General features: G+C 36.8%; 1 protein-coding gene and 1 non-coding gene across 5 annotated transcripts in view; both read right to left on the reverse strand.

Moving 5' to 3' along the window:
* Positions 1-26,358, reverse strand: part of IFT81 (intraflagellar transport 81) — an 86,410-nt gene extending 60,052 nt beyond the window's left edge. Inside the window, exons 1-10 of one of the 4 annotated variants that reach the window (XM_032603590.1) lie at positions 26,255-26,358; positions 23,322-23,486; positions 22,693-22,796; positions 21,968-22,148; positions 18,010-18,099; positions 15,680-15,745; positions 15,256-15,366; positions 13,230-13,314; positions 7,650-7,813; positions 6,245-6,340 (exon numbers count right to left, since the gene is read on the reverse strand). In XM_032603590.1, the coding sequence (XP_032459481.1) occupies positions 6,245-6,340; positions 7,650-7,813; positions 13,230-13,314; positions 15,256-15,366; positions 15,680-15,745; positions 18,010-18,099; positions 21,968-22,148; positions 22,693-22,796; positions 23,322-23,465 (1,041 nt within the window). In that variant the 5' untranslated portion in view covers positions 23,466-23,486; positions 26,255-26,358. Of the gene's footprint in view, positions 1-6,244; positions 6,341-7,649; positions 7,814-13,229; positions 13,315-15,255; positions 15,367-15,679; positions 15,746-18,009; positions 18,100-21,967; positions 22,149-22,692; positions 22,797-23,321; positions 23,487-25,828; positions 26,173-26,254 lie in introns of those variants that run through there. The other 3 variants (XM_032603592.1, XM_032603591.1, XM_032603593.1) reach the window with 3 other exon arrangements.
* On the reverse strand, positions 21,586-21,693 carry LOC116739384. The gene has a single exon (XR_004345561.1). It is a non-coding gene; the product is annotated as a U6 spliceosomal RNA (small nuclear RNA).
* Positions 26,359-27,435: the final 1,077 nt, after the last annotated feature.

The following is a 27,435-nucleotide window of genomic DNA, read 5'->3' on the forward strand; positions in this document are numbered from 1 at the left end:
TCACAGAAAAAGAATTAAAATGACTGTTACTCATGTGAAAAGATGCTCAACCTTGTTTATGGTAAGATAAAAAAAATTAAAACTATCATAAGATACCATTTCTCATCTACAAGGATGGCAAAAATCTTAAAGTTTGACAACATACTCTATCGGTGAGGCTGTAAGGAAACAGGTGCTCTCATACACTGCAGATAGGAATGTAAAATGCTAAAACCCCCATGAAGAGGAATTAGGCAATACTTTGCAAACTTACATCTACATTTATCATTTGATGTAGCAATCTCACTTCTGAGACTATATCCCAAAGATACGCTGGCAAAAAATTGCAAAGACATAAACAAAAAGCTATTTATTTAAGTATGATTTGTAATAGCACAAAAATGGCAACAACCCAAATGTCCATTAATGGGGATTGGTTGAATAAACTGTGGTATACCCACTCAGTGCAGTATGTCTGTGAACAGGAATAAGCATATCCACTAGGATGGCTATAATAAAAAAGACAGATAATAACAAGTGTTGCTAAGAATGTGGAGAAATCAGAACCTTCATACACTGTTGGTGGGAATGTAAAATGGTACAGCTGTTTTGGACAGCAGTCTGGCATTTCCTTAAAATGTAAAATACAGAATTATCATGGGAACCAACAACTGCACTCCTAGGAGTATACTCAAGAGAAATGAAAACTTATTTTGAAACAAAAACTTGTACAAGAATGCTCCTACCAGCATTATTCATAATAGCCAAAAAAGTAGAGACAACCCAAATGCTCATCAACTGGTGAACAGAAAAACAAAACGTGACATATCCATACAATGGGATATTATTCAGTAACAAAAAGGAATAAAGTATGTACAGATACATGCTACATCATGGATATGTGGTCACGAAGGACCACATATTGGGGCTTCCCTGGTGGGGCAGTGGTTGAGAGTCCGCCTGCCGATGCAGGGGACACGGGTTCGTGCCCCGGTCCGGGAAGATCCCACATGCCGCAGAGTGGCTGGGCCCGTGAGCCATGGCCGCTGAGCCTGCGCGTCCGGAGCCTGTGCTCTGCAACGGCAGAGGCCACAACAGTGAGAGGCCCGTGTACCACAAAAAAAAAAAAAAAAAAAGGACCACATATTGTATGATTCCATTTATATGAAATATCCATGACAGGCAAATTTATAGAGATAGTTTGGTCTTTGGTAGGATTTGGGGGGAATGAGAAGTGACTGCTAATGATGGCTTTGGGGGTTATTTTTGGGGTGATAAAAATGTTCTAAAATTGATTGTGTAATGATTGCACAACTCTGTGATGTTAAAAACCATTGAATTGTAAATTTTAAATGGGTGAATTGTACAGTATGTAAACTGTATCTCAATAAAGTTATAAAGGAATAAAAATTATTTTACTATTCACAAGCATATATTAAGAAAAAAAGCATGGAGAATAAAAGTGTATAATATGCTCTTCTTTCTCTGACAATGGAAATATATGAATATATGTATATGTAATATTATTTTTAATGGAATAATAAACTATAAAATTAAAAAATACCTATGGGAGAAGGAAAGAATAGCGTGGATAGCACAGAGGTAGAGGCTAGAAACTTCAAATACTTCTTGTTTTATAGGTTTGACTTGGAATCATGTAAATATTTTAAATAATTATAAAATTAATCTCGAAAATGTAATCCATAAAAATCAAAATGACCATATATATTTATCCAGTTTCCTTTGTGGCCTAACCATACAGAAGAATTATTCCCAGTAACTTTAGAACAGTAATTTGACTATATAACCCTAGGGGGATATATCCTAAAGACAAAACAAACTAAAAAACAATTTTCAGTAGTAATCATATTTTTGATGGTAGTAGTGGTACTTTTATTTTGAAACTGTTGCATGTAATGCATGGATTTAAGCAAATGATGAACTATGTTGGTGCCAATGGAATGAAGCAAATAATGAATGCAATTATGTTGATGCTTCTGAGAACCAGAATTTTCAATTTGGGATAAGGAGGAAAATGGGAGATTGATGAGGTGAAGTAAAAACCCAGTAGTCCTTGAGGGCATTTCTTTGTCGAACAGACAACCCTACACTTTCAAAACACAGATTCCAATGTCTAGTCATGGGTCAATTTAAAAGGTTGAAGAATATCTACCATTGGTCACACTACAGGAGGCCAGAGACCATCCTATTAAAATGGGTGTTGGGTCTCTTCCATCCAGAGCAAAAAAGGGGGAGGTGGGGCTTACTGTGGGAAGTCATAAACCACAGAGAGATTAACCTAATCATCCTGGCTCTTTTCCACACTCCACCATGCCAAGGAAACATCCTCTGAGCAGTCAGCATGAGAGTGCTTGGAAAAGAGTCATAATAATTACCCAGTATTTTCTGGATAGATCCTTGATACGCCTTCTATATGTTTCTTTCATTCTAAAGTTGTTCTCTGAGGAGCTGATGTCTTATTCCAATAATGACCCATGCTTATCTGCTCTGATATGAGGCCATCTACTGAGCAGGAATGAATACTGTAGAATTCCCTCCTATTCAGAGAAGCCATATCAAAAGGACTGCTAGCCATCAATAACTGAGCAAGAACTGTTTTTCTATAAACAAATATTGGGCAGAATGGCCCTCTCTGACAGCAAAGTAGAGATAAAAAAGTAATTCGCCTAACTTCATCTCCTCTATATTCCAGGGAATGGCAAATTGGAGATTTACTTATCTAGAATTTTAATTCATTCTTCAGGACCAAGTTAATAAAAGACCAAGAAACACCTGATTAAACTGGATATGGAGTATTTTGTAGACAGGGCTGCAGATTTTGGCTTTGTTATATTTCTGCTTTCTCAGTTAATATTTCAGAGCTGAAACATTCCACATTCCCCAGCAGTGTGGGGGCCAACGCAGGCTTACAATTCTGACTAAAAATCACCCTGTGCTTCTAGCTTATCTGAATTTTCTGCCCCTCACTAAGCATTACACTATCCAGGAGATACACTAGCAAGTTGTGCAACTGAATAAAACCCACACTTTTCATTTAGATTCTTGGTTCATAATAACATTAAATAGATAAAAAGCCAAAAAAATTAAAAACTAACCCTAATTAATCATTTTTAATGTTAGATGTAACCAATCCATTTTGAAAACTGAAAAATAAAAATAAGAATCAAGTTTTAACTTTTTTTATCTTACCATAAACAAGGTTGAGCATCTTTTCACATGAGTAACAGTCATTTTAATTCTTTTTCTGTGAATTGTCCCTTCCTATCTATACCTATTTTTCTATAGGGTTGTAGGCCTTTTTTTTCTAGTTTTGGAAACTCTTTACATATCAAGAATATTTACTCTTTATCTAGCTTATAAGTGTAACATTTTCCCCAGTTTGGTATTTGCCTTTTTACTTTGTTTATGGTATGTAGATTCTTTCTACATTTTGGTCAAATAAATTTTTATATAAACTAAAAACAAACAAACAAAAAAAACCAGTAGTCTTGAATCTGAACTGAAAGGATCAGTATGAACTCATGGTGTACTTTAGAGAGAGAAACAGAAAAAATACTTCCTAGCTCTGTCCACTAAAAAGACCTAAAGACAACGGCCACCCCAGTAGCAATGAGAAGTACTAATACCAGATTGTGGTCTGTAAATATCATTTCCTACTAAAACATATCAGGCTCATAGAAGAAAGTCTAATTCCAAGACTGGGGTAGGAAATGTAAAAGATGAGCCTAGAAACTATCTTAATCATACCAGAAAGCAAGGATGTTATCAAAGACAAATAGTATTTTAAAAGGACTCAGAAGTTAACTGGAAAAGCCTCCTACCAGCCAAAAATGGGACAATTTGAGCATCATTAAGGGAAATGTCTGCAACCTAAATTTCATTACATCTATGGTTCATAATAACATTAAATAGATAAGAAACCAAAAAAATTAAAAACTAACCCTAATTAATCATTTTTAATGTTAGACGTAACCAATCCATTTTGAAAACTGAAAAATAAAAATAAGAATCAAGCATGTACCCTGACTTTCCTATATGAACTACAGGATAACCAAATAGCTGATGAGGGGAGGTTTCTCTTTTAAGAAGTAGTCCAGCTCCAACATCGCTAATTATTAGAGAAATGCAAGTCAAAACTACAATGAGGTACCACCTCACACCAGTCAGAATGGCCATCATTAAGACGTCTACAAATAACAAATGCTGGAGAGGGTGTGGAGAAAAGGGAACCCTCCTACACGGTTGGTCGGAATCTAAATTAGTACAGCCACTGTGGAAAACAGTATGGAGGTTCCTCAAAAAACTGAAAATAGAGTTGCCATATGATCCAGCAATACTACTCCTGGGCATATATATGGACAAACACATAACTCAAAAAGACACATGCACCCCTATGTTCATAGCAGCACTATTCACAATAGCCAAGACATGGAAACAACCTAAATGTCCGTTGACAGATGAGTGGATAAAGATGTGGTACATATATACAATGGAATACTACTCAGCCATAAAAAAAGAATGAAATAATTCCATTTGCAGCTACATGGATGGACCTAGAGATTATCATACTAAGTAAAGTAAGTCAGAAAGAGAAAGACAAAAACAAGGTCCTACTGTACAGCACAGGGAACTATACTCAATATTCTGTGATAAGCCATAATGGAAAAGAATATAAAAAAAGAATGCATATATGTATAACTGATTCACTTTGCTGTACAACAGAAATTAACACAACACTGTAAATCAACTGTATTTCAATAAAAAAAGTAGTCCTGCTAATAAATGAAGAAGGAATCATAGTATCAACATTTTATTATCCCTAATGAAATAAATGGGCAGGCACTGATAATCAATGGCACAAAAAAAATCACAAAAAAAGAGACAACCAGACATTAGTTCCTCCAAATGAAAGTATAAAATACCACTTAGAGAATATTCTTGACCAAAAAAAAAAAAATCAAAACAGAACCTGTTCAAGCTTCTAGATCTAATATATAGGAAATACAGGAAACAGAGGAACATTTTAAAAGGACACCATCAGGCTGCAATCAGTAAAACACCAACTATGGGAAATGCTATAGGATAAATAAACAAGTTTCAATTAAAAAAACTGCAAGAAAATTATTAAATGAATGGATAAATAAGTAGGGAAGAGAGCCTATAGATTAAAAGAGATTAAATAAGTAGGGAAGAGAGCCTATAGATTAAAAGAGACAAATATATCAACCAAATGCAGTGTATAAATCCTGTATGGATCCTAATTAAAACAAAGCCACTGGGGGAAAAAAAAACAGGAAAGGAAAAAAAGAAAGAAAGAGACAATCAAGGAAATCTGAACATTGATTGGATATTTGCCAATATTAAGGAAGTAATAAAAGTTTTCAAATGTGGTATGTTAAGTTTTTTAAAAGTATTTTTTAAAGATACGTTCTGAGATATTTGTAGATGAAATTATATGAAGTCTAAGATTTGCTTCAAATAATCCAGTTGGGGCGGGGAGTATAGATGAAATAAGAATGGCCATGATTGCTATAGCTGAGGGACACACGAGGGTTTACTGAACTATTTTCTCTACCTTTGTATATGGTTAAATTTTTCCATTATAAAAAGGTTTTTAAAAAAATTCTAGCATCCTTGAATAATGCTTTGTTATGTGGCTCAGTATTTTCTGAGGTTACAGAATGCTCTTCACACTAAACTCTTCTTGCCAAGGTTCTTCTCAGGTAATCCATGGCTGTCATTTGAGCCTTCTGTCTAGAAATACATAACAACATATATACCCTCATGACTTCTGGATAAAATGATAAATGCCTTAGCACTAAAATTAAATTTATTCTGTATTTTTTCAAACTAACTTTAAACCTGAAAAAGTATATTGCCTTTAGTTCATTAAAGATTATAAATAGTCTTATTTATATCACTTAAAGTAAGCATTCATATAAAAAATCAAATTTCACACTCACAGATATAACCACAAAGAGCTCTATCACCACAGCTGGCAGACACTAAGGAACAGACACTAAGCATTATCAGATATATTGAATTTCAAACCTGAACATGTGTCTTTTGTGGCTTTTCCACAAATTCTTTCTTATAATCTGGAGATTAGCAATGACAGGAGAACATTTATTCTTTGCTTCCTTCTCACTTTAAGACTATCGATAACACAGACCATGGTATTAATGAAAATGTTCACCAACAAGATTACAGACCTAAATATGTGAGCCAAAAGGAGTGGTCTTACCTGTTGCCTATATAGTGACAGTTTGCCTTCAATTGGCTCATTTCTCATCATTTTCTTTTCAATCAGCTGACTGATCTGTGTGTTTATTTCATTTATCTAAAACAGTATGAAAATAAAAAGGTTAAAACTCTGCCTATGATTACCCAAACTAAGGGACATCTGGCCAAACAAAACTTTGAATTTACAGTTGTTATTATCAGTAATTTGATGGGAGGATCAGCTCCATTAACATTATGAGTGGGCTGTCACGATTACTTTTAGAGACAACTTGCATTTCACAGTTCATGATATATATTTACACAATTTGATTACTTACATGGATTTAACCATCTATATCTAAATTATCCTAAAGTATTCTACATGAAATATTTATATATTACTATCAAAAAGATGATTTCTAAAAATCTGAAGTTATCCCTTCACCTAGGCTGTGACTTTCAAGTAACTGTAAGTGATAAAGCAAATCCGGACTAACATTCCCCAGGGATTTAGTACAAGGAATTCACGAACCCAGCTGAGAGTTGACATGAATGACATCTAAAAACCCTTCCTGTTCTAATGAATGACCTATGATTCTATAATAGCTGTCATTTATCCTACTGATTAATCCAAACTTTTCTCAAATGTAGTAAAACTGAATAAAGCCAATAGAAGCATATAGTCCTATAATAAATTTTTTTAAATTACATGGCTTTCAGTATAACTATCCTTTGAAAAACTAGAATTTTCCTGTTAATCTTATAACATTAAACTGAGCCAAATCTGACTTGGACAACTAATTCCTATACATAAATTAAAAGAATAAAATCATTAGAATTATGTATTTAATTGTAGTGGCTATTAAGCACATTAAAGTCAAAATCTTTCAATCAATTTTCATGATATTTAATTATTATTTTAAAAAATATACATTTGATTAGTGTTTTTAGGGAAGAAAAACGTTATGATACCAGGTTTCAATGAGCATTACAAGCAAGTTTAGTAATTCCAAAGCAGGCATAAAAAGCTAATAAAAAACATTAGCTTTAAATACAAAATTGCTATAATATTATTCTTGGAAATAAAAAGTAATCACATTTATGATATTTTAAAAATTGTCAACTAAATTATTATATTCTGAATATATAAACTTATGAGTCAATCATATACATTAATTTATATATCCAAGTTACCCACTTTCCTAATCAGTTGACTAGGTTTTTATAACACCATGTGGATTAAGTGACAGCATTATGTGCTATAATTTCTCATAAAGAACAACTCCTCATAAGAGCTGTCAGCTCTTAGCACAGGTTAACTTAAGAGTCAAGAGTAGGACACTATAGAAAGCAGTTCACATAATTTTCACAGAAGTGGGGATGAGATAAAATTGGAAGCTTATAAAAAGAAGATGATTGTTACTTACTTTAGATTCAAGTTCGAGAAGATCAGAATGACCCATAGCAGGCTCTGAAACCACTTTCTGTAAAAAATGCAATTCTTTTTTCTTGTTCTCTAATTCTTTAGGAAATTTTTCAGTTACCATATATGAATTAAACTTTATCTCCTCCTCTAGCCTCTTCATTAAACCTATAAAAATAAAATAAATGAATATTCAGCCCAAGAGAGTAGGTGAAGTGATGCTTTGTACATTTTAAAACATAAGACCTGGATAGTACGGCACATCCATTGAAAGCATTCTGTATAATACCTAGTATAGAACAATAAAAGATTGGCCACCAAAATTTTTTGCTGTTAATTAGAGTGATAATGAAGGACAATTTACATAGAAGAATATTTAAATTATAGAAAAAGTAATATTATGATCTTTCCAAATTACCACCTAATTCTTTTACAGTCCACAATATGCAAAAATAACCTTTACGGTGCCAAACATTTTGTTGGGTCATATTTTGTCGTCTAAGTATTTAAGGAATCCATGAACCAAATGACAACACAAATGAAATCTAATCCAGGTTATTTCTTCTATAAGTGGTCATTTATTCTTCTTCTTTTGCAGTACTTATGATGCAATTTATATTTCTATTCTAATACTTCATAAATGGTAATACATTATCATTTTTAGCTTTAAACCAATGAAGATATTACTAAAGGTACAAGTTAAAATCTGAAAAAGAGAAATTATCTACATTCATAAACATTTTCAGTTTTCCATGTTTGGTAGTTTTGATTTTGTAAAGTATTAGTTTACAGTTAAGTGGCAACTTAAAATACATTTTCTTATTCTGGCAGAGTGAACAAACATACACATATACAGATTTTCAGTGAATAATGGTTTTGTTATAAATTCCCAGCCTTGAGAGCTTTAAAAAGTTTATTTCAGATCTTTCCATTACACATTTACAAATTCTGGCTTGACTTTTTAAAACACTGGATTTCCGGTTTAAGTAATCTACGTACGTAGATTGCGTAATAAATCTCAGCCAAAGCCTTAAAATTATTTTTAGTTCTGCTGTGCTAACCGTATATTAATGTGTAAAAATTTATTAATGGTAAATTCACAAGTTTTCCATTCATCCCTACAATTTTCCAACTCTTTTTTTAGGGACTGGGGAAAGGAAGGGAAAAGAAAGTGTTTACTGAATCACACTATAATTAGGCAGACATTCCTATATGGTTTCCGATTAACTCTACCACCTGGCTTCTTTGGCTATTAGATGACTAGTTTTTCCACCTTCAAGTTCTTAAACATAGTGCATGTAATCAGAGATGCAAGAAATCAAAATCTAAAATGTTTTTAAAGATTTAAAATTCTTTAATATTACTTTCCTTATTTAAAAAAAGTTTCTAATTCTAGAAAATACAAACCAATCTATAGTAACAGAAAGCAGATCAATGGTTGCCTGGGGTGGGTTAGAGAGGCAGAGAGGGACAGGAGTGAGATATTACAAAGGGGCACAAGGAAATGTTTAGGGGTGATGGATATATTTGTTATTTTGATTAAGGTTGACAGTTTCACTAGTGTATATGTATGTCAAAACTTATCAAGTGTATACTCTAAACATGTGCTGTTTACTGTATGTCCATTTTACCTCAGTAAAGCTATTAAAAAACAAAAACAGAGTTTCCATCACATTTTAAATTCTTCTCTTAAAAATTTTAACTTATGAAAAGTGGACACGTTTCTATGCAGTTTTTTAAAAATTATCTTTGAAAATCCTGGTGAAATTAAATATAAGGTCACTTAAGATCTCCACAAACATTTTGATTAAAAACCCTCTGAAAACGTCTCACTGATCCTATTACAACTGAATGAGTAGCTTCTTTTACATAACAAATCTCAGGAATATGTAGAGTATAAAGATGAATTAACAAGTGAGTATTTTATAATACAGCTGTTACTCTGAAAAAATACAAATTATACTGTTATACTAAAAATACTTTTATGTTATTTAAGCAAACAGAAATTTTTTGTAAGCCATTTGTTGTTACTAAAAAATTTCGATGGACCTTATTAAACTAAATACCTGAAGCAACTGAACATCTGTTTAATTTACTCTTTTCCTAGTCTGCTGAATATAATCCTTAAGACTCTGCTTCCCAGAAAGATGTCAACAAATCAGGAACTCCTTAACTTCCTGCTCTCCACTCCCTGTCCATCCACAAAAAACATATATTGCACACATAATACCTTATTTTTATATTTTCAGCCATTTTTTTTTTCTTACTTGATTTCCCTCCTACCCGTGGAAAAGATCATTTTCTTCCTATGCAGGGTTAAGGTCTCTACTCCCACCACCAACTATTTAACAGATTGTTTACTGAATGCTGGCTGTGTGTAATCTGTGTGTTAAGGCCTGAAAATAGAAAGAACAATTATGACTTGGTGACTAGCCTGTTTAGCTGTGTCAGAGTCAGATATGCCAACAATTAACATATTATGGTAATTGCTGTAGAACATTCAGCACAATACAGGGACACAATGGGAGCACACAGGAAAGGTTGTTACCAATTCTCACCTTTTCCTCCTGAATCTTCCAATCTTCCTTTGTCTGACTGACTCTCCAGCAATGTGAACACCACTAGACCACGACCCTGCCTCAATCTATGCACAGTACTATATTTCTCAATCATTTGCACACTCTCTCCCTTGCTTTCTTTTCAAAGACAAGCAGTCAGAAGAAGCCTGCCCTTTTATCTCTACTTCTTCCTCCATCATTTGCTTAGCTTACTACATTTATGTTCTTTTAGGTCACTCTGCCTTGGCATGGAATGTCTTCCACTCCTCTACCTCTCCAGCTTTAATTTAACTCAATTGCCACATCTCCAGGAAACCATTTGACTCTGTGTTAGCGTTTAGTGCTCTTTGCCTCTTTGTTCTCATGGGAGCCTGTGCTGAGCTCCATCGGTGTATTTGTCACACTGCATTGTAATTGTCCACTGCTTGTCATTTCTCCATTAGACTGTGAGCACTTTAATAGAAATAGCTTTTCTTTCTATTCCTAGCACTTAGCACAGTATCTGACAAGTAGCAGATGTCCAGTAAACACTGAATTAATGGACTATTGGTTTTGAGCCAATTACTTCTATTACTGCGTAACAACACAATTGACTTTACTGTTTAGCATCATCTACTAACATATTGCTTATATTAATATTTTAAACCAACATTTCGAGAGATGCCCAAAACAGAACAACTTTATTTGTCCATTTTATTACTAAATAATTATGTATTTCCTGGCCCAAACAATTCTATTTAGGCTAGAAAGCCAAAGCAAAACAAAGTCTATCAATTCAAACAAAAAATGAAATATTACTAATACTATAAATATCTTTGGATATTCTCTTTAGTTACCAGAATTAAAACACAATAGCAAGAAATATTTAACCAAATAAAACTGAGGATAAGCAGAAACACATGTTCAGGCTAACATTTTAAGTTGTATTAAACTGTACTGATCAATCAATTTTTCTGCATACCAAATCTTTCAATTCTTATATACATTACCTTCATTTTCAAAAATTCACTATTAATGTTAAGTTCTAGAAATTTCTTAGCAAGGATAGACATATGAAAACAAATTGCTTATTGATATTAATTTTTAAATGGCTATAATTTAAGGAATTTCTTTTGAAGATTTATCTTAATTTTTTACAGTAAAGATGTGAAGGAACCTACATCAAACCCAAAGAACATATACTAAAAAGATATACTATATATAATACTAAGGAGGAAAAAAAGCACTAAAAAATTACTTTCTTTTGTCCTAAACATTCTCCTAAAAGGTGAAAACCTAGTGAATAAGGAATCAAATGACACCAACGACTAAATGCATGGCAACTTCCAGGTACTGCTTGAATCTGAATTTATGACTGAGAGGAGTCAGAGATTCTATGGAAAGCCACTAATTAATATGTATGAACCATACATTTTATAGGGAGTACTATACTGGTTTCTTAAATATCAATTAAATATGCCGTATTTCCTTGATTTTAAGATGCCATCAACTAAATTACAAATACCATGTGAAATGCATACATAAAGTATAAGATGTATCTCAATTGCAAAACCAATTAAAATGGCAAAGAACATGTGTCTAGAATCAAGGAAATACTGTATTATCTTTTTCAACAGCTTTACTGAGATATAATTTACCACACAGCCATAAAATTCATGTTTAAAGTGTACAATTCAATGGCTTTTAGTAAATTCACAGAATTGTGTAACGATTACCACAATCAATTTTAGACCATTTTAATCAGCTTCAAAAGAAGCCTCTATACCCACTAGCAGTCACCTCCTCCCCCCATCATCCACCTACCAACACAGCTGTCCTCCCCTACAGTTCTCCAACCCTAGGCAATCACTAGTTTGACTTCCATCTCTATGGATTTGCTTATTCTGGAAATTTCATACAAATGGGGTCATATAATATGTTTTTGTGACTAGTTTCTTTCACTTAAGATGTTTTTGGGGTTCATGCATATTGTAGCATGTATCAACACTTCATTCCTTTTATTGTTGAATAACATTCCACTGTATGGATATGCTACAGTTTGTTTATTCATTCATCAGTTTAGGGATACTGGGGTTGTTTTTACTTTTTGGCTATTATGAACAATGCTGCTATGAACATTTATGTACAAGTTTTTGGGTGGACATATGTTTTAAACTCTCTTGGGTAGAATAAAATTGCCGGATCATATGGTAATTCTAGGTTTAACACTTTGAGGAACTGCCAAACTGTTTTCCAAAGTGGATGCATCATTTTACATTCCCACTAGCAAAGTATGCAGGTTCCAATTTCTCTACATCCTTGTCAACACCTGTTATTGACTGTCTTTTTTATTACAGTCATTCTGTATATTATATCTTAGAGTATAATATTTCACAGAATACTAGAAAAAGATAAATTAACCTTCCCATAGCTGGATATTTATACTGAAATATTTCTCCAATACCAATGAGAACTTTTTACTGCTCTTCCAATTTACATGGTCTCCCTTCTGATGAGCACACTTAAAAAATGCCTAGGATAGGTTTGGTGGTATAATCTGGGATATCAGAACAATGTATCCTCTATGTAAAGCTAATGTGCCAGCAGAGCCAGGGATACCCATGTCATTAGCACAACCCAAAATATGAAACAACACTCAGTTTTAAGGGTCCAGCATTTTACTCTTTTTCTTTATAGCCCTGGCACTAAAACAACATTCACATTTTTTCCATCCATCATTCTCATAAAATCCATTCTAAGTATTTTATACATTCACACACCAGAGAGCCTCTCTCCATGGTGGTTTTCATTAGTTCACCCTCTGACAAAACACTGAAAGGGAATTTAAAAACCACAGGTGAACACTTAAGGATGTCTTCATCAGGGCTGTCACTTACTAGCTAGGAAATGATGCCCTAAAATGCTGAGCTATCACTTGACGATAACTAGTTCCCATTAGTAAGGAAGACTACTGATTTAAATTAATATTCTCACTAATATGATGACTTATATTATATGATCATCTATATCATATAATTTCCACTTACTTTCAGGCTTCGCATCTGCTGCTGCATGGCGCATACTTTTCAACTGGTTTTGTATTCTTTGCAGTCTCTGCACTGCATGAAATAGCTTTAAAATACAATTAGATCTATTACTTCCTTAGTCTAATGAAACCTCCCATTCATAGACATGCAATGAAAAATACAAGTTCCACATAATTATGCTGTAAAGGGAACAAATGATAAGAACTAAAAAATTACTAAGCTAAACCCAAAATGTAATTGGTTCGCTCAATACCCTCTCATGTAAAACTTAAAAGAAAAGCTTTCAGGAACTTTTTCTTTAGTTATTTGTTGAATTAGGTGATCAAGGAAAAATGCTGGTTAGAAACGTGTATGCACCAGGCTTTTCTTGTTAAAACATGGTTTTCTTTATTCTAAGGAATGCTAGCATTCTCAGAAATGATGGCTCAGGAATCAGAAACTGATGCTAAGTAACCATTCAGGGCGTGGGCAATGCAGCTTACTGCTGCAGGGTAACTATTATGATGCCAAGCCAAGTTCCAAAAGAGCCAAACATCTAAACTGCTCACTTAGTAGGAAATGAAGCTGATTTGAAATATATTTTTAATGTACAAGTCTACTCAGTTTTAAGATAGATTTTTTTTTTTTGCGGTACACAGGCCTCTCACTGTTGTGGCCTCTCCCATCGCGGAGCACAGGCTCCTGACGCGCAAGCTCAGCGGCCATGGCTCACAGGCCCATTCGCTCCGCGGCATGTGGTATCTTCCCGGACCGGGGCACGAACCCGTGTCCCCTGCATCGGCAGGCGGACTCTCAACCACTGCATCACCAGGGAAGCCCTAAGATAGATTTTTAATAAAATAGAAGAAATACTTTCTGGCCGGGAATTCCCTGGTGGCGCAGTGGTTAAGAATCCGCTTGCCAGTGCAGGGGACACAGGTTCGAGCCCTGGTCCAGGAAGATCCCACATGCCGTGGAGCATCTAAGCCCATGCGCCACAACTACTGAGCCTGTGCTCTAGAGCCCATGAGCCACAACCACTGAGCCCATGAGCCGCAACTACTGAAGCCCGTGTGCCTAGAGCCCATGCTCCACAACAAGAGAAGCCTCTGCAATGAGAAGCCCGTGCACCACAGCAAAGAGTAGCCCCTGCTCGCTGCAACTAAAGAAAACCTGCACACAGCAATGAAGACCAAATGCAGCCAAAAATAAATAAATTAAAAAAAATAATAAATTGTGGCCAAATTATTTTTTCTTTAAGGCAAAGTCTAAAAACGTGGAGTGTGGGTAATTTTGAGCCTTTTCAAGATCTGCTTATTTGCCCATGGAGTAAAGTGTAAAGAATACCGTGATCAGTGGAATAAAATGGATGTTTTTTCATAGCCCCACAATCTCAGGACACCCTTTAGAGATTCTAGAAGTTTTATTGGCAGTTAATCTTACTGCTTAACATTACAATGGATATTCTGTAATGCTGGAACAACATGAGTTAAGCATGGGCCAAAAGATAGTGTATAGATACCTACAGAGAATAGAACCCAAAAGATGGTATTGTTTTTGCTGTTGGTGCCACACAATACTCTTTTTGTTTTTGTTGTTTGTTTGTTTGTTTTTATAAATTTATTTACTTTATATTTTATTTTTGGCTGTGTTGGGTCATTTCTGTGCAACAGCTTTCTCCAGTTGCGGCGAGCAGGGGCCACTCTTCATCATGGTGCGCAGGCCTCTCACTCTTGCAGCCTCTCCCGTTGTGGAGTATAGGCTCCAGATGTGCAGGCTCAGTAGTTGTGGCTCACGGGCTTAGTTGCTCCACGGCATGTGGGATCTTCCCAGACCAGGGCTCAAACCCGTGTCCCCTGCATTGGCAGGCAGATTCTTAACCACTGCGCCACCAGGGAAGCTCACCACACAATACTCTTAAAAAGAGTATTTCATCATGTTAACAAAGGGAATCGTGAACTACAATTCTAAAAAATCTTCTTTACATTTGAATGATCAGCAGGAACTATTTCTTTCACAACGAGAATATAAACTTTTATGTGGGTACCTGATTCTTTTGTTCCTGTTTCTGTTGTGCAAGAAATTCTTCTCTCTCTTTCTCAACTCGAAGTTGCCTTGCTATTTTAAGCATCCGTTGATGATTCTGAACTGTCTCCACCTACAGTGAGGGAATAAATAGTATATATTACTATCAGGTTTAAGAAAGACATTAGCATGTCATGTGACTCAGACATCCACTTATCATTTCCTTTTGGTAAACAGTATTCCCTAGAGATGACACTAAAGTTTCAGACTCCAGGTCCTTAACAAGTTTCGGGCTGCTGCCTAGGGAGATTCCCTTTCCATCAATGTATTTGACTCCAGCCTCCGATGTACACTCATGCCTTGCTTAATCTTTATTTGCATTCCTAACTCTTTGCAAGTCCTTGGGAATTGGGGCCAAAGTCTTACAGTGCTAATTCTCGCCTTACCCTTTTCTTCAAACGTTCAACTCTCTTAATGAGCTGATCCTTTTCTTCCTCCATTGCACTGATATCCTAAAAAGTAGTCAAGAAGACGTTATAAGAAAAAGTATTCTTTGTCTGTAGAATTCAGATAAGGTCTTTACATGATTATGCATCTACCATTTCCATCATTTATAACCAGAGCATTAAGGAACAAAGATCCTCTTTTGGATGAAGGGCATTTCTATTCCCACTCCTCACCCCAGGGTTCTTTATGCAGGGTAATTTATTTGGTAGCTTGGTGTTCATCTAGAAAAGCAACTGAAACAGGTTACAAAGCAGTAAGGTAAAGCTGCCAACCAGACATTTGTGTTCTGATTCCAAATATGGGCACATGATTTTTCAAAGATCTTCTATAATGGAAAGTGTACAGGTCTAAAAACATGAACAACAGCTGCTGACATCCCGTCTGCTCTGTTAAATACCAAACCCTATATTCTGTCAATTTTCCACCAATATTATTTTTAAGGCTATGGTGTTTTCAAGACATAAATTTGTATCTGGTTTTGTCAATTAACCAATTCCCTTTCTAAAAATAAAGATTTCAAAAATGTCTTTTAACCAGCTCCACAATAGTTTCTAGTGAAAACAAACAAACAAAAAATCCTTCCTAACCCAAAAAACTAATAGGCTAACTCTCACAGTAATAATAAAAGGAAAAATATATACGGTAGTCAGTACTGACAGGATTTGGGGAAACAGGCACTGTTACTACTGGTGGCATTATATTGAAGAACAATATCAAAAGTCTTAAAATAAATGTGTATGCATTCTGGCTCAGTAATTTCCCCTCTGGGAATCCATAAAGATCCTCATAGATGTCAATTATATCTAAAATTTGGAAATGACCCAAATGTCTGAGTATTATTAAGTAAATTATGGCACAACACAATGAAAATCACTAAAAATCATGAAGAATGTTGAATGACATGAGAAAAAGTCATGATATGACATTACTTGAAAGAAGCAGATTATAACATTTATATATAATACAATACCAAGAAAAATATATTAAATATATTCACTAACATATCAGTAGCAGTTATCACTAGAGCATGGCATTTTGAGTGAATTATTTTCTATTTTTGCTTAATCATACTTCTTTACAAAGAATATGTTGAAAAATACTTTGGTAATAATTAATAAAATTAAAATCACAGACGCTAAGTTATTTTATCATTTTAGTTTACTCACATGACATAATTGAGGAACCATAGATAGACATCACTTTTATTCCATACTTTGTGATAACTATCTACTTATGGGTCTTTCTTTTCCATTAGATGTGAGTTCATCTTTCATTTCTTATACATTCATACATACATTCTCAAACTCTTATTGAGAACCTCCCACATGCAGGGCACTGTGATAGGCACTGGGGACACTGTGGTGAACAAGATATGTAGACATGGCCCCTGCCCTCACTGGGTTTAAATACAGTTGGTAAGACAGGCATTAAAATAATCATAAGTGTAATGAGTGTTATGAAACAGAAAGAACTGGGGGGAACTAATCTATCTAGGGAATCAGGGAAGGCTCCCTGAGGAAGCAACTTCTAATGTTTCCTGTTTGAATGAGAAGATAAAGATGTGATTTCTAAAAATACAAAATCCATGAAAGTGAGAATTAGCAATTATTTAGAGAAAGAACTTACACACCTAGCAAGAATATAAAGACATTTTTTGGAGAACACTAAGTAACATACATCAAAAGTCCTAAAAATTCTCATATGCTTTAATAAGCAATTCTACTTCTAGGAATTTACTCTAAGGAAACAATCGCAGGTATCCCCAAATAAATTTATGTAGAAGATAATCACAGCATTATCTATGACAGCAAAAAATGAAAACAAAACACCAAAAATTGTTAGACTATCCATACCACAGAATATTAAATATTAATAATTAATTAATATAAATTTAGTCATGAAAAATCATACTGTAGAAAGATAACAATGGGAATATACTCCCATGTAATGATTAAAAAAACAAATAATTATGTATAGCATGATCCCAAATACACACACACATATATATATTTTTTTCTATATCATATATATATATTAGATAAAGACCCAAATTTTAATTGCTTTTAATCCATGGTAATGGTCTATATAGTACATAAGAACTAATTATGAATTTACCCTGGCCTCATTAATTTCTTCAGTAAAGAATCAGCAAAGGTCCTACAAAAGAAAATTTGCCATTTGCTATCACTAGTTTCCACATAATCTTAAGACTCATACTGAATTTAATTCAAGTTCCCCCAGAAATGGTTATTATGTTTTTTTCCTTTACCCTTCTTATTTCTGCTGTAGAAAATCCAGATGTCTTGAGCTGCTCACATTCTTTATGCAAAGCTTTAAAGGCTTCCATCAAATCTTCATACTAAAAGAACAAGTTAAAAAATTATAAACCAGTGACTAGATCCAGTAGGCTTTTCTTAATCAGGTTATCTATTAAAGTGATTACTTAATCGGTATAGAACAGCATTTAAATATATCCTTAAACATTTATACAGGACACAAAAAAAGTTGGTGTATATAATCTGGCCTCTAAAGACTTCTCTGGTTACTTCCCTAACTAACACTCTATTCACTAGCTTTGTTGATCTTCTTTCAATCCCTGGAATATTCCACCTTCACTTTACATACACTATTCCCTCTGAGAATACTCTATGACTCCCTCAACATTTGCCAGGATAGCTCCTATTAATCCTTCAGGTCTCAGCACAGACACCACTATCCTCAAAGAAGCCTTCTCTAGCCCTGTACCTATTCCATATCAGAGTACCATGATATCAGAGTAAATATCATATAAAATTATAATTGCTAGTTACTTGTCTGTCTCCCTCATTTAGACAGTGAGAGTCAGGAGGATAAGAATTATATTACTTGTGGAGACTTCTACATTCCTAGGGCCTAGCATAGTGCATAACCAATACAGGTGTGCAATAAAAAGTAGTTAAAGGAATGAAAAAACTCAGAACTCTTAGCCAAAATTTTTTTAAAATAGGTCTTTTTGTGGATAATGACAGAAAATTAATAATATTTTTTCTTGACTGATCATATTCTGCAAGTCTGTAAATCATTCTAAAACTCTTCATTCAGAAAGACAAGGTTCATTTTTTTTTTTTTTTTTTTTTTTGCGGTACGCGGGACTCTCACTGTTGTGGCCTCTCCCGTTGCAGAGCACAGGCTCCGGAAGCGCAGGCTCAGCGGCCATGGCTCACGGGCCCAGCCGCTCCACGGCATGTGGGATCTTCCCGGACCAGGGCACGAACCCGTGTCCCCTGCATCGGCAGGCGGACTCTCAACCACTGCGCCACCAAGGAAGCCCACAATGTTCATTTTTTATTAGGCTCTCTGCTAAATGGCTAAATATGTAAGTCATTTTATACATATACTTCAAACATGCTTCGAGGACAAACATGTCTTATTATTAATCCTTCCATTAATAATTAGCTGGGCATGTTTAGTAAAAGCCTATTAATAACCTTCCTCCAGGGACGTCCCTGGTGGTGCAGTGTTTAAGAATCCGCCTGCCAGCACAGGGGACACGGGTTTGAGCCCTGGTCCGGGAAGATCCCACGTGCCGCGGAGCAACTAAGCCCGTGCGCCACAACTACCGAGCCGGCGCTCTAGAGCCCGTGTGCCACAACTACTGAAGCCCACGTGCCTAGAGCCCGCGCTCCACAACAAGAGAAGCCACCGCAACGAGAAGTCTGAGCCCCACAACGAAGAGTTGCCCCCACTCGCCCCAACTAGAGAAAGCCTGTGCACAGCAACGAAGACCCAACACAGGGAAATAAATAAATAAATTTATTTTAAAAATAAAATAAAATAACCTTACTCCAGAGGAATTGGTTTCTATCAAATTTATTGATGTGCGGGCTTCCCTGGTGGCGCAGTGGTTGCGAGTCCGCCTGCCGATGCAGGGGACGCGGGTTTGTGCCCCGGTCTGGGAAGATCCCACATGCCACGGAGTGGCTGAGCCCGTGAGCCATGGCCGCTGAGCCTGCGCGTCCGGAGCCTGTGCTCCGCAATGGGAGAGGCCACAGCAGTGAGAGGTCCACGTACCACAAAAAAAAAAAAAATTTATTGATGTGGGAGGGTAGGGAGGATAAAATATTTCATATTTACAATAAATAAAATAAAATTAAAAATATAAAATAATAGGGCTTCCCTGGTGGCGCAGCGGTTGAGGGTCTGCCTGCCGATGCAGGGGACACGGGTTTGTGCCCTGGTCCGGGAAGATCCCACATGCCGCGGAGCGGCTGGGCCCGTGAGCCATGGCCGCTGGGCCTGCGCGTCCGGAGCCTGTGCTCCGCAACGGGAGAGGCCACAACAGTGAGAGGCCCGCGTACCACGCCAAAAAAAAAATAAATAAATAAAATAAAATAAAATAAAATATTTCATATTTACACCTCTCTATTTCTTACATTATGTAAAGCATTCAAAGGTAGGGGCTGCAGTGTTCTCATTCTGCTATACTTTTCTCAAGGCATCTACTGTAACATTTGACATAATTATTTGCATAAATCTTTCAACCTTAGAAATGTCTTAAGAGATCAATACTGACTCTATTTTGAGTGACTGCTATGGATGAAATATATTTCATCCAAAATATATGGATGAAAAAACATTTAGTTGATTGTTTCGATTAATACAAATTTTGAGCACATACCATATAGAAGCAACCCTACCAAACTCTGGAGGAAAACAAAGATGGATAAGACATGATATCTGTTTTCATAGATCTCATAATCTATTGGGAGAGACAGATTGAGAGACTACTCAAAACAAACTGGCACAAAACGGTCTACATACCTACTATAGAACAAAAGCACAAACACTAAACAGAGGCAAATTTTTTTCTTTTAAATCAAAGTTCTTTGAAATCTTAAGCCTAAATTCTTTCTTTCCATAGTCTTTGATCAGCAATGTGCTTTGAAATCCCAGGACCAGGAGCCAGACCAGCCAGAATCCTGAGTAGTCAAGAGCTTTAAGACCTTAAGGCCAGAACCCAGTATCACCCCAAAACTCTGGAGAGGAAAGTACACTGAAATTACAAATTCCTGGTCCTTTCTCTACCTTCTGCCTGACTGGAACATCCTTTGAGATCATAAGCTTGGCTTCTTTGTCTACACACAATCTTTGAAGGTGCTCACATGTACCAATTCGCCTGGCATACTGTCAATTTATATCTTTTGCTCCAGTGTAATTATGATAACCCCTTTCCTCTCTGATTTGGATGACAAATTATACAGTCACAGAACTGATCAACAAAGTATTCTGCAGTCCCAAGCCCAGGATCCTAACTACCCACAATTCTTTTTTTTTTTTTTTATTCAACCCACACTTATTTATTTTTTTTTTAAACATCTTTATTGGAGTATAATTGCTTTACAATGGTGTGTTAGTTTCTGCTTTATAACAAAGTGAATCAGCTATACATATACATATATTCCCATATCTCCTCCCTTTTGCGTCTCCCTCCCACCTTTCCTATCCCACCCCTCTAGGTGGTCACAAAGCACCGAGCTGATCTCCCTATGCTATGCAGCTGCTTCCCACTAGCTATTGATTTCACATTTGGTAGTGTATATATGTCCATGCTACTCTCTCACTTCGTCCCAGCTTACCCTTCCCCCTCGCCGTGTCCTCAAGTCCATTCTCTACGTCTGCATCTTTATTCCTGTCCTGTCCCTAGGTTCTTCATAACATTTTTTTTTTTTTTTTAGATTCCATATATATATGTTAGCATACAGTATTTGTTTTTCTCTTTCTGACTTAATTCACTCTGTATGACAGACTCTAGGTCCATCCACTTCACTACAAATAACTCAATTTCGTTTCTTTTTATGGCTGAGTAAAAAATATGGAACACTTCATGAATTTGCGTGTCATCCTTGCGCAGGGGCCATGCTAACCTTCTCTGAGTCATTCCAATTTTTAGTATATGTGCTGCCGGAGCGAGCACCACAATTCTTAAGTAATAAATTATTCTAAGATCCAAATTTCAGGGTTTTTTTTTCTATCCACATACTCTATCACCAAAAAGGTATTTGTGTGCAAAAGTCAATATTTTCATAAGTGATTACAGCTGAACATTAGCTGATAACTATTTTACCTTTTGATGCCACTGGAAATACGGAGACAGCAAATAAACTAAAGTGAGATCAATATATATTTGAATGTGTGCACCTTGAAATCCACTACGGATAGCTTAAAAATACCATTTATATATTGTATACCTGTTTATTGGTATCAGCTACGGTTTCATCCTGAAGAAACTCACTTGGTACCTCAAGTTTTATTAAAAAACGAGCTAAATATGCTCTTTTCTTCAGTTCATTAGTCCTCTGAAGAAGCCAGTGGAGCACTGGGTAAATCACAGGTTTACTTCCAATCACCAGACCCTGACGAAAGTTACTCCTATAAAAAGAAAATAAACACACACACACACACAGAGGCTTGTAAGTAAACCTTGAAAAGAGGTAACATTTGCTCAAAATCCAATTTATAATTTCCTGATTGCTTTCTATGATTATTTTAAAAAGATAAAACCAAGGCTAATCTAAAGTCAGTCTGCACATTAACAATAATCATAAAATTAGGCCTTTAATATATCACTGGAATATACAGGGAGGTTGTTTTGGAACCATTAACCGGTACAGTCAGCCTAAATACCTCACTTCATTGACTGGACAGGTTTAAGTCATTGTTTTTGTCTAGGATGGCAGATAAATGATAAAATGGAATCATGGATTTGCCTGACTTTTCTGATTAAGAGAAAGAACTGACTCACTTAAGACTCCTGCATGACAAAATAACATTAAGAATTCAAGATTACTTTGAAATTCAGTGATTTTCTGAGGCCACTGACTTAGGGAAGACAGGTATTGCCAGAAAGACTGACTGTGAAGGTTTGGATATTAAAGCACAGCTCTAAGAAAGCAACACTTGATCAGATTCTTACATGTCCGTGGCATTTCCTGGAGGTTTGTATTTAAGGATACCAAGAAGGCTCAACATCCTTTTGGCTGTCTGCTCTGGCATCTCCTCTCTGATATCAACAACTTGCTAACAAAGAAATTGAAAAAATGTTATTATTGTATATCTAACAAAGTACAATATTTAAACTCACTGACAAAATTGTTCTGCTAGAGCATAACAGTCACAATGGTCTCTTCAAAAACAGATTAAGTATGGAGGCCCCCAGATTCCAAGTGAGGGTACATACAAGTACAATCAGGATTCATATTAAGAAGGTCAAGCTTAAAAAAGTCTCAGTGGAAAAGACCAGTGTATGAGAGACGTGAGCCAACTTGCAACACAATAAAACCTTTCGTAAAAGCATCTTCATTCCAGGACCAAATCTATTTATGTTTGGAAGTAGACAAATAATTTCTAAATAAGGTACAAGTAGATAATTTAGTTTTTGAGCTATTAAGAAACCTTAAAGATCATCTACTATCTATAGCTTTACAGGCATGGAAAATTAGGCCCAGAGAGGTTAAATAATTTGCCCTAGACGCACAGATATTTAGTGGCAGAAACTGGCCTTCTTGCCACACTTTTCATCACAGAGAAAAAGAAAACTCTTACCTTTGGGTCAATCTCAGCCAGAACATCACTGAGAACTTGTAATAGTTGCATTGGCTCCAGGGAATCAAATGTGATTAAGTTATAGTTCTTCCTAAAAGGCTCCTTATTGAGATTGTCCACGATGAATTTGATTTGATCACTCATAATTAGGTCTTATAATTTATACTAGAGAGTAAAAATACAGAAAAAAATTCCTCAATATTGGTAACAAAAGTTCTGTATTAACAAAATACAGTCAACAGAAAGACAGTATTAAGTTCATAGGAAGTAGGCATGGGAAGTATTCTACATGGCATATAAAATGCTGTGAAGGGGTTATTTTGTTGAAAGAAAAAGAGTATGCAGACTTTATTAGGAATGCTACAGTACATACTGTTAATATTTAACGACCTGTTTTTGTATATGCATCTGATAGCAATCATCTGAATTAACACTGAATTAATGTGGACAAATGAATACAAAATCCACCGACATTAACATTTCTCCCACTCAGCTTCACAATTTCTACCTAGAGGTAAAAACTTGTTAGCCTGTAAACATGCTTCTAATATATATATATTTTTAATTAGCAACCCACATTAATCCAAATTACCAATTTCTCTGGAAAATCAGATCTGGCAACCCTGGACCCACTAGGTACATGGCCACAACCACCTGAAGCTGGGTAGAGGCTGCAAGCTTCAGCCTTGGGGGTGCGCTCTTTGGTTTTATTTTGGTTTCCTCCACCAGGTACTCTTCACACATTGATGCATCAACTCTGCCACCCTTGAGTAATTAAGGCCTTCATTTCCTTTGCCTTCAATAGTTCCAGTCTCTGCCTCTCCCATTCCAAATCATTTTGTAGGCATCTCATTGCCTACAAAATAAAGTCCAAACTTCTTGGATTTTGAGACCCTTTAAGATCTAGCTCAATTTACAGTTTCTCAATATTATTTCCAATTGTTACCTTACACCCTTTCAAACTTCAGCTGACTGAAATAAGCACTGCTCCCTAAATAGCTTTTCCGTCTCTGCCTTCCGTTAATACTGTTTTTTCTGCCTAGGACTGTTCTCCCTTTCCCCCGTCTCCAGAGGTGCAAATCCTAACCATGTTTCAAGCCCTGTCCTCCAAATCCAAGTTCCTCTAGGAGATCTTTCTCAAGCTATCCCCCAGTTCTGCATCAGAATAGCAGCATTTGCCCTCCAAGCTGACCACTTTATCTGCACTGCTCTCCTGGAGTTACTTTTCTGTTTTGTACTACTTACCGACAGTTTCTCTTCTCTACTAAACTGTAAATTCCATGAGGACATATCTGTGCCTAATTCTATCTCTGAATATCCACTGCATCTAAAACAGTGACTTCTTCCACTAGACTGAATTTGTTCACAGGCCCAAGGCCAGAAAATAAGCATAAGCCTAAACAGAGTGGCAGTGAGGAAGATCATAACTTTTTTAAAAATTGATTACCTGATTATTTAACTGCTGAAACAGTTTAAACAAGGCTATTAGTGTTTCTTGCACACAGATATCACTTGTTTAGTATGGGAAAAAGTGGTAGAAATTTGCAGACAGGCAATTTTTTAGAGTAGCTATTTTTAAAAATGAATTAAAAAATGAACTACTAAAAAAAGAAGTAAAGAGGTCTTCCCTGGTGGCGCAGTGGTTGAGAGTCCGCCTGCCGATGCAGAGGACACGGGTTCGTGCCTCGGTCCAGGAGGATCCCACATGCCGCGGAGCGGCTGGGCCCGTGAGCCCTGGCCGCTGGGGCTGCGCGTCCGGAGTCTGTGCTCCGCAACGGGGGAGGCCACGGCAATGGGAGGCCCGCGTACAGCAAAAAAAAAAAAAAAAAGAGAGTGAGAATAAATACTTCAGTGCTCCCTAATAGCTCCTAACCATGAAATGAAGAGATGCTATTTTATTTAAGACATTCATTGGAGCTGCATGCACCTTGCTCTGAAATAGGTTTTTTAAAGTGGGTGGGTGGAGCTAGATACCTAACATTGAAATGTAAAAATATTATCATTTCCTCATAAGTATGATAAAATTATGAGTAAATGATTATTTTTGAAAAATAAGCCAAAAGATGGTAGAAAAAATAACCAATGTGGCTTAAAATTTTGAGGTTTCCTCCATACTGTTTCCTTTAAGCTATAAAAGGAAAACTTTACATAAATGAAATAAAAATCCACACTGGAGATGCAAATCTTCCACTGTTGAAAGTATTTTAAGTATAAGTCCACGTCACAACCTTCACACACAGATATATTAATTTTTAACTCTTTAGAAATTATATACATGTAGAAATTACACATACACAAAACGTAACATAATGACACAGATATATATTCTTTTTTCCCTTCCCAAAACCAGAAGACTTGGACAAACAAGTAAAACGTTCCCAGGAGACAAAGATGTACTGAATAGGTAGGTTGTCTGTGCCCAGTGGGCTCTGCGATCTAAAATTAGCAAAAGCAATCACTCTCCCTCTTCCAAAGGAAAGTCGCCACACTAATTCACAAGCACTCACCCACATAAGAACCCGAGAGGGTGGGGGAAAAGAACTGAAACCAGGACATGCGTTTATCTGGCACAACTCGGCACAGAAACGACGCTGCCCTGGTCCCAGGCTGGCACGCACGCTGGACCAGCAGCCTCCCAAGATTCCCCAAAATAGTATCTCCACCACCCCCTCACGCCCCGGGGCTCGCGAGAGCGGACAGAGGACCCCACGTCAGACCCAGGCACCTCGCGAGGGCTGCTCTGGGCTACCCTGCGGTTCATCCCGCGGGAGAGCCGCCCGAATCACTGCGAGGCACCACAGGGGCCGACCCCCGATGTTGGGCTTGAACTGCTGCTACCCCTCCGTTCTCGAGGTGCTGCACTGGGAAGGGGAAGGAGTTCTCTCCTACTTAGGGGTTTGGGGGAGCTTCCGACCGCGGCTTGGCGAAGTTACCTCAAATTCTCCTCACGAAACAACTTCCCCCCCCCGGAGGCATCCGGGCTCTAGTGAGTTCCTAGAGACGAGCTCCTTGGCAACGGTTGCTAGGCCGTGGACACGTCACTTCCGGGGGCGGGAGGGTCGGCGCGTTTCCGCGAGGACCCGGGCGCGCGCTCTGTGGCCAAGGCCCTGGAGGCGAAAGGCGGAGGGAGGGGGGGCCCACCTGCAAACTAGGTTCACAGGTTCTGAGCCACTGCGGACAGCTTAGAGAGTTGGGGGTTGTTACCGTGGCAATAAACTTTCCCAAGCGTCCTGCAGTTTGCAGTTTACGAAACACTCTCTTCGTTTTTCACCCATGTTAATTTAAATTCGTATGCTCTTTCCTCCTTCCCTCCTTCCTGCTTTCCTTCCCTCCTTCCTTCACCAAACATCGGTGATGACATCTTCGAGGCAGGGCCAGTGGGATTTGGGTTGAGAAAGCATTTGGCCTGGGCTTCAAATTTAGATTTTTGACATAAGTATCTCCAAATTAGGTTACACGTAGGAACAATTGTAGTCTCTTCTGTGAATTGTAGAGATGTCAGCTTCTTTGTCACATTATTGGGCCACATAGCCCGTACTGGGAATTAATTTTTTTCATCCAGAGTTTCTTTAATATTCTGAGAGCCTAAAAAAAAAGGAAATGGCCTAAGGCTCTCTTTGGCTTCTGAGAGTCTATTTTTAGGCACCTGCAGAAATGAATATAGTTCTTACATTTTCATGCGGCTCACGTTCTACGAAGTAGGCGTGGGGGGCGGAGATCTTCATGTCTAGATCACAGAGGAAGCCAGGAAGACTGGAGCCGAGAGAATCCCGGGACTGCACTAACTGGCTTCAGGGGAGAGTTTAATTGATGAATGGTATTTTGAACTGCCCCTATTAGGGTGGAAACCACTGTACTCCGTGATGTCAGCTGGCAATGGAGAAATGAGAAGAAAAAAAAATGAAATTCCTCACACCCTGAAAACTTAGTTGCCTGCTCAAACATCTTTGAAGAAAGCAACTACAGATTTAGCATCAGACTTACAAAATAAAGCAAGACAAAACAAAAAAAATCCCATATTAGGCATCTCCTGTAGGCCCTGCTCCTTGCTGGCTGCTGGGGATGCAGTGGAAGGCAGGGAATTACCTGGCCCCTGTCCTCATGGAGCTGACAG

This window comes from Phocoena sinus, chromosome 14 (genome assembly GCF_008692025.1).
Source record: "Phocoena sinus isolate mPhoSin1 chromosome 14, mPhoSin1.pri, whole genome shotgun sequence".
NCBI lineage: Eukaryota > Metazoa > Chordata > Mammalia > Artiodactyla > Phocoenidae > Phocoena > Phocoena sinus.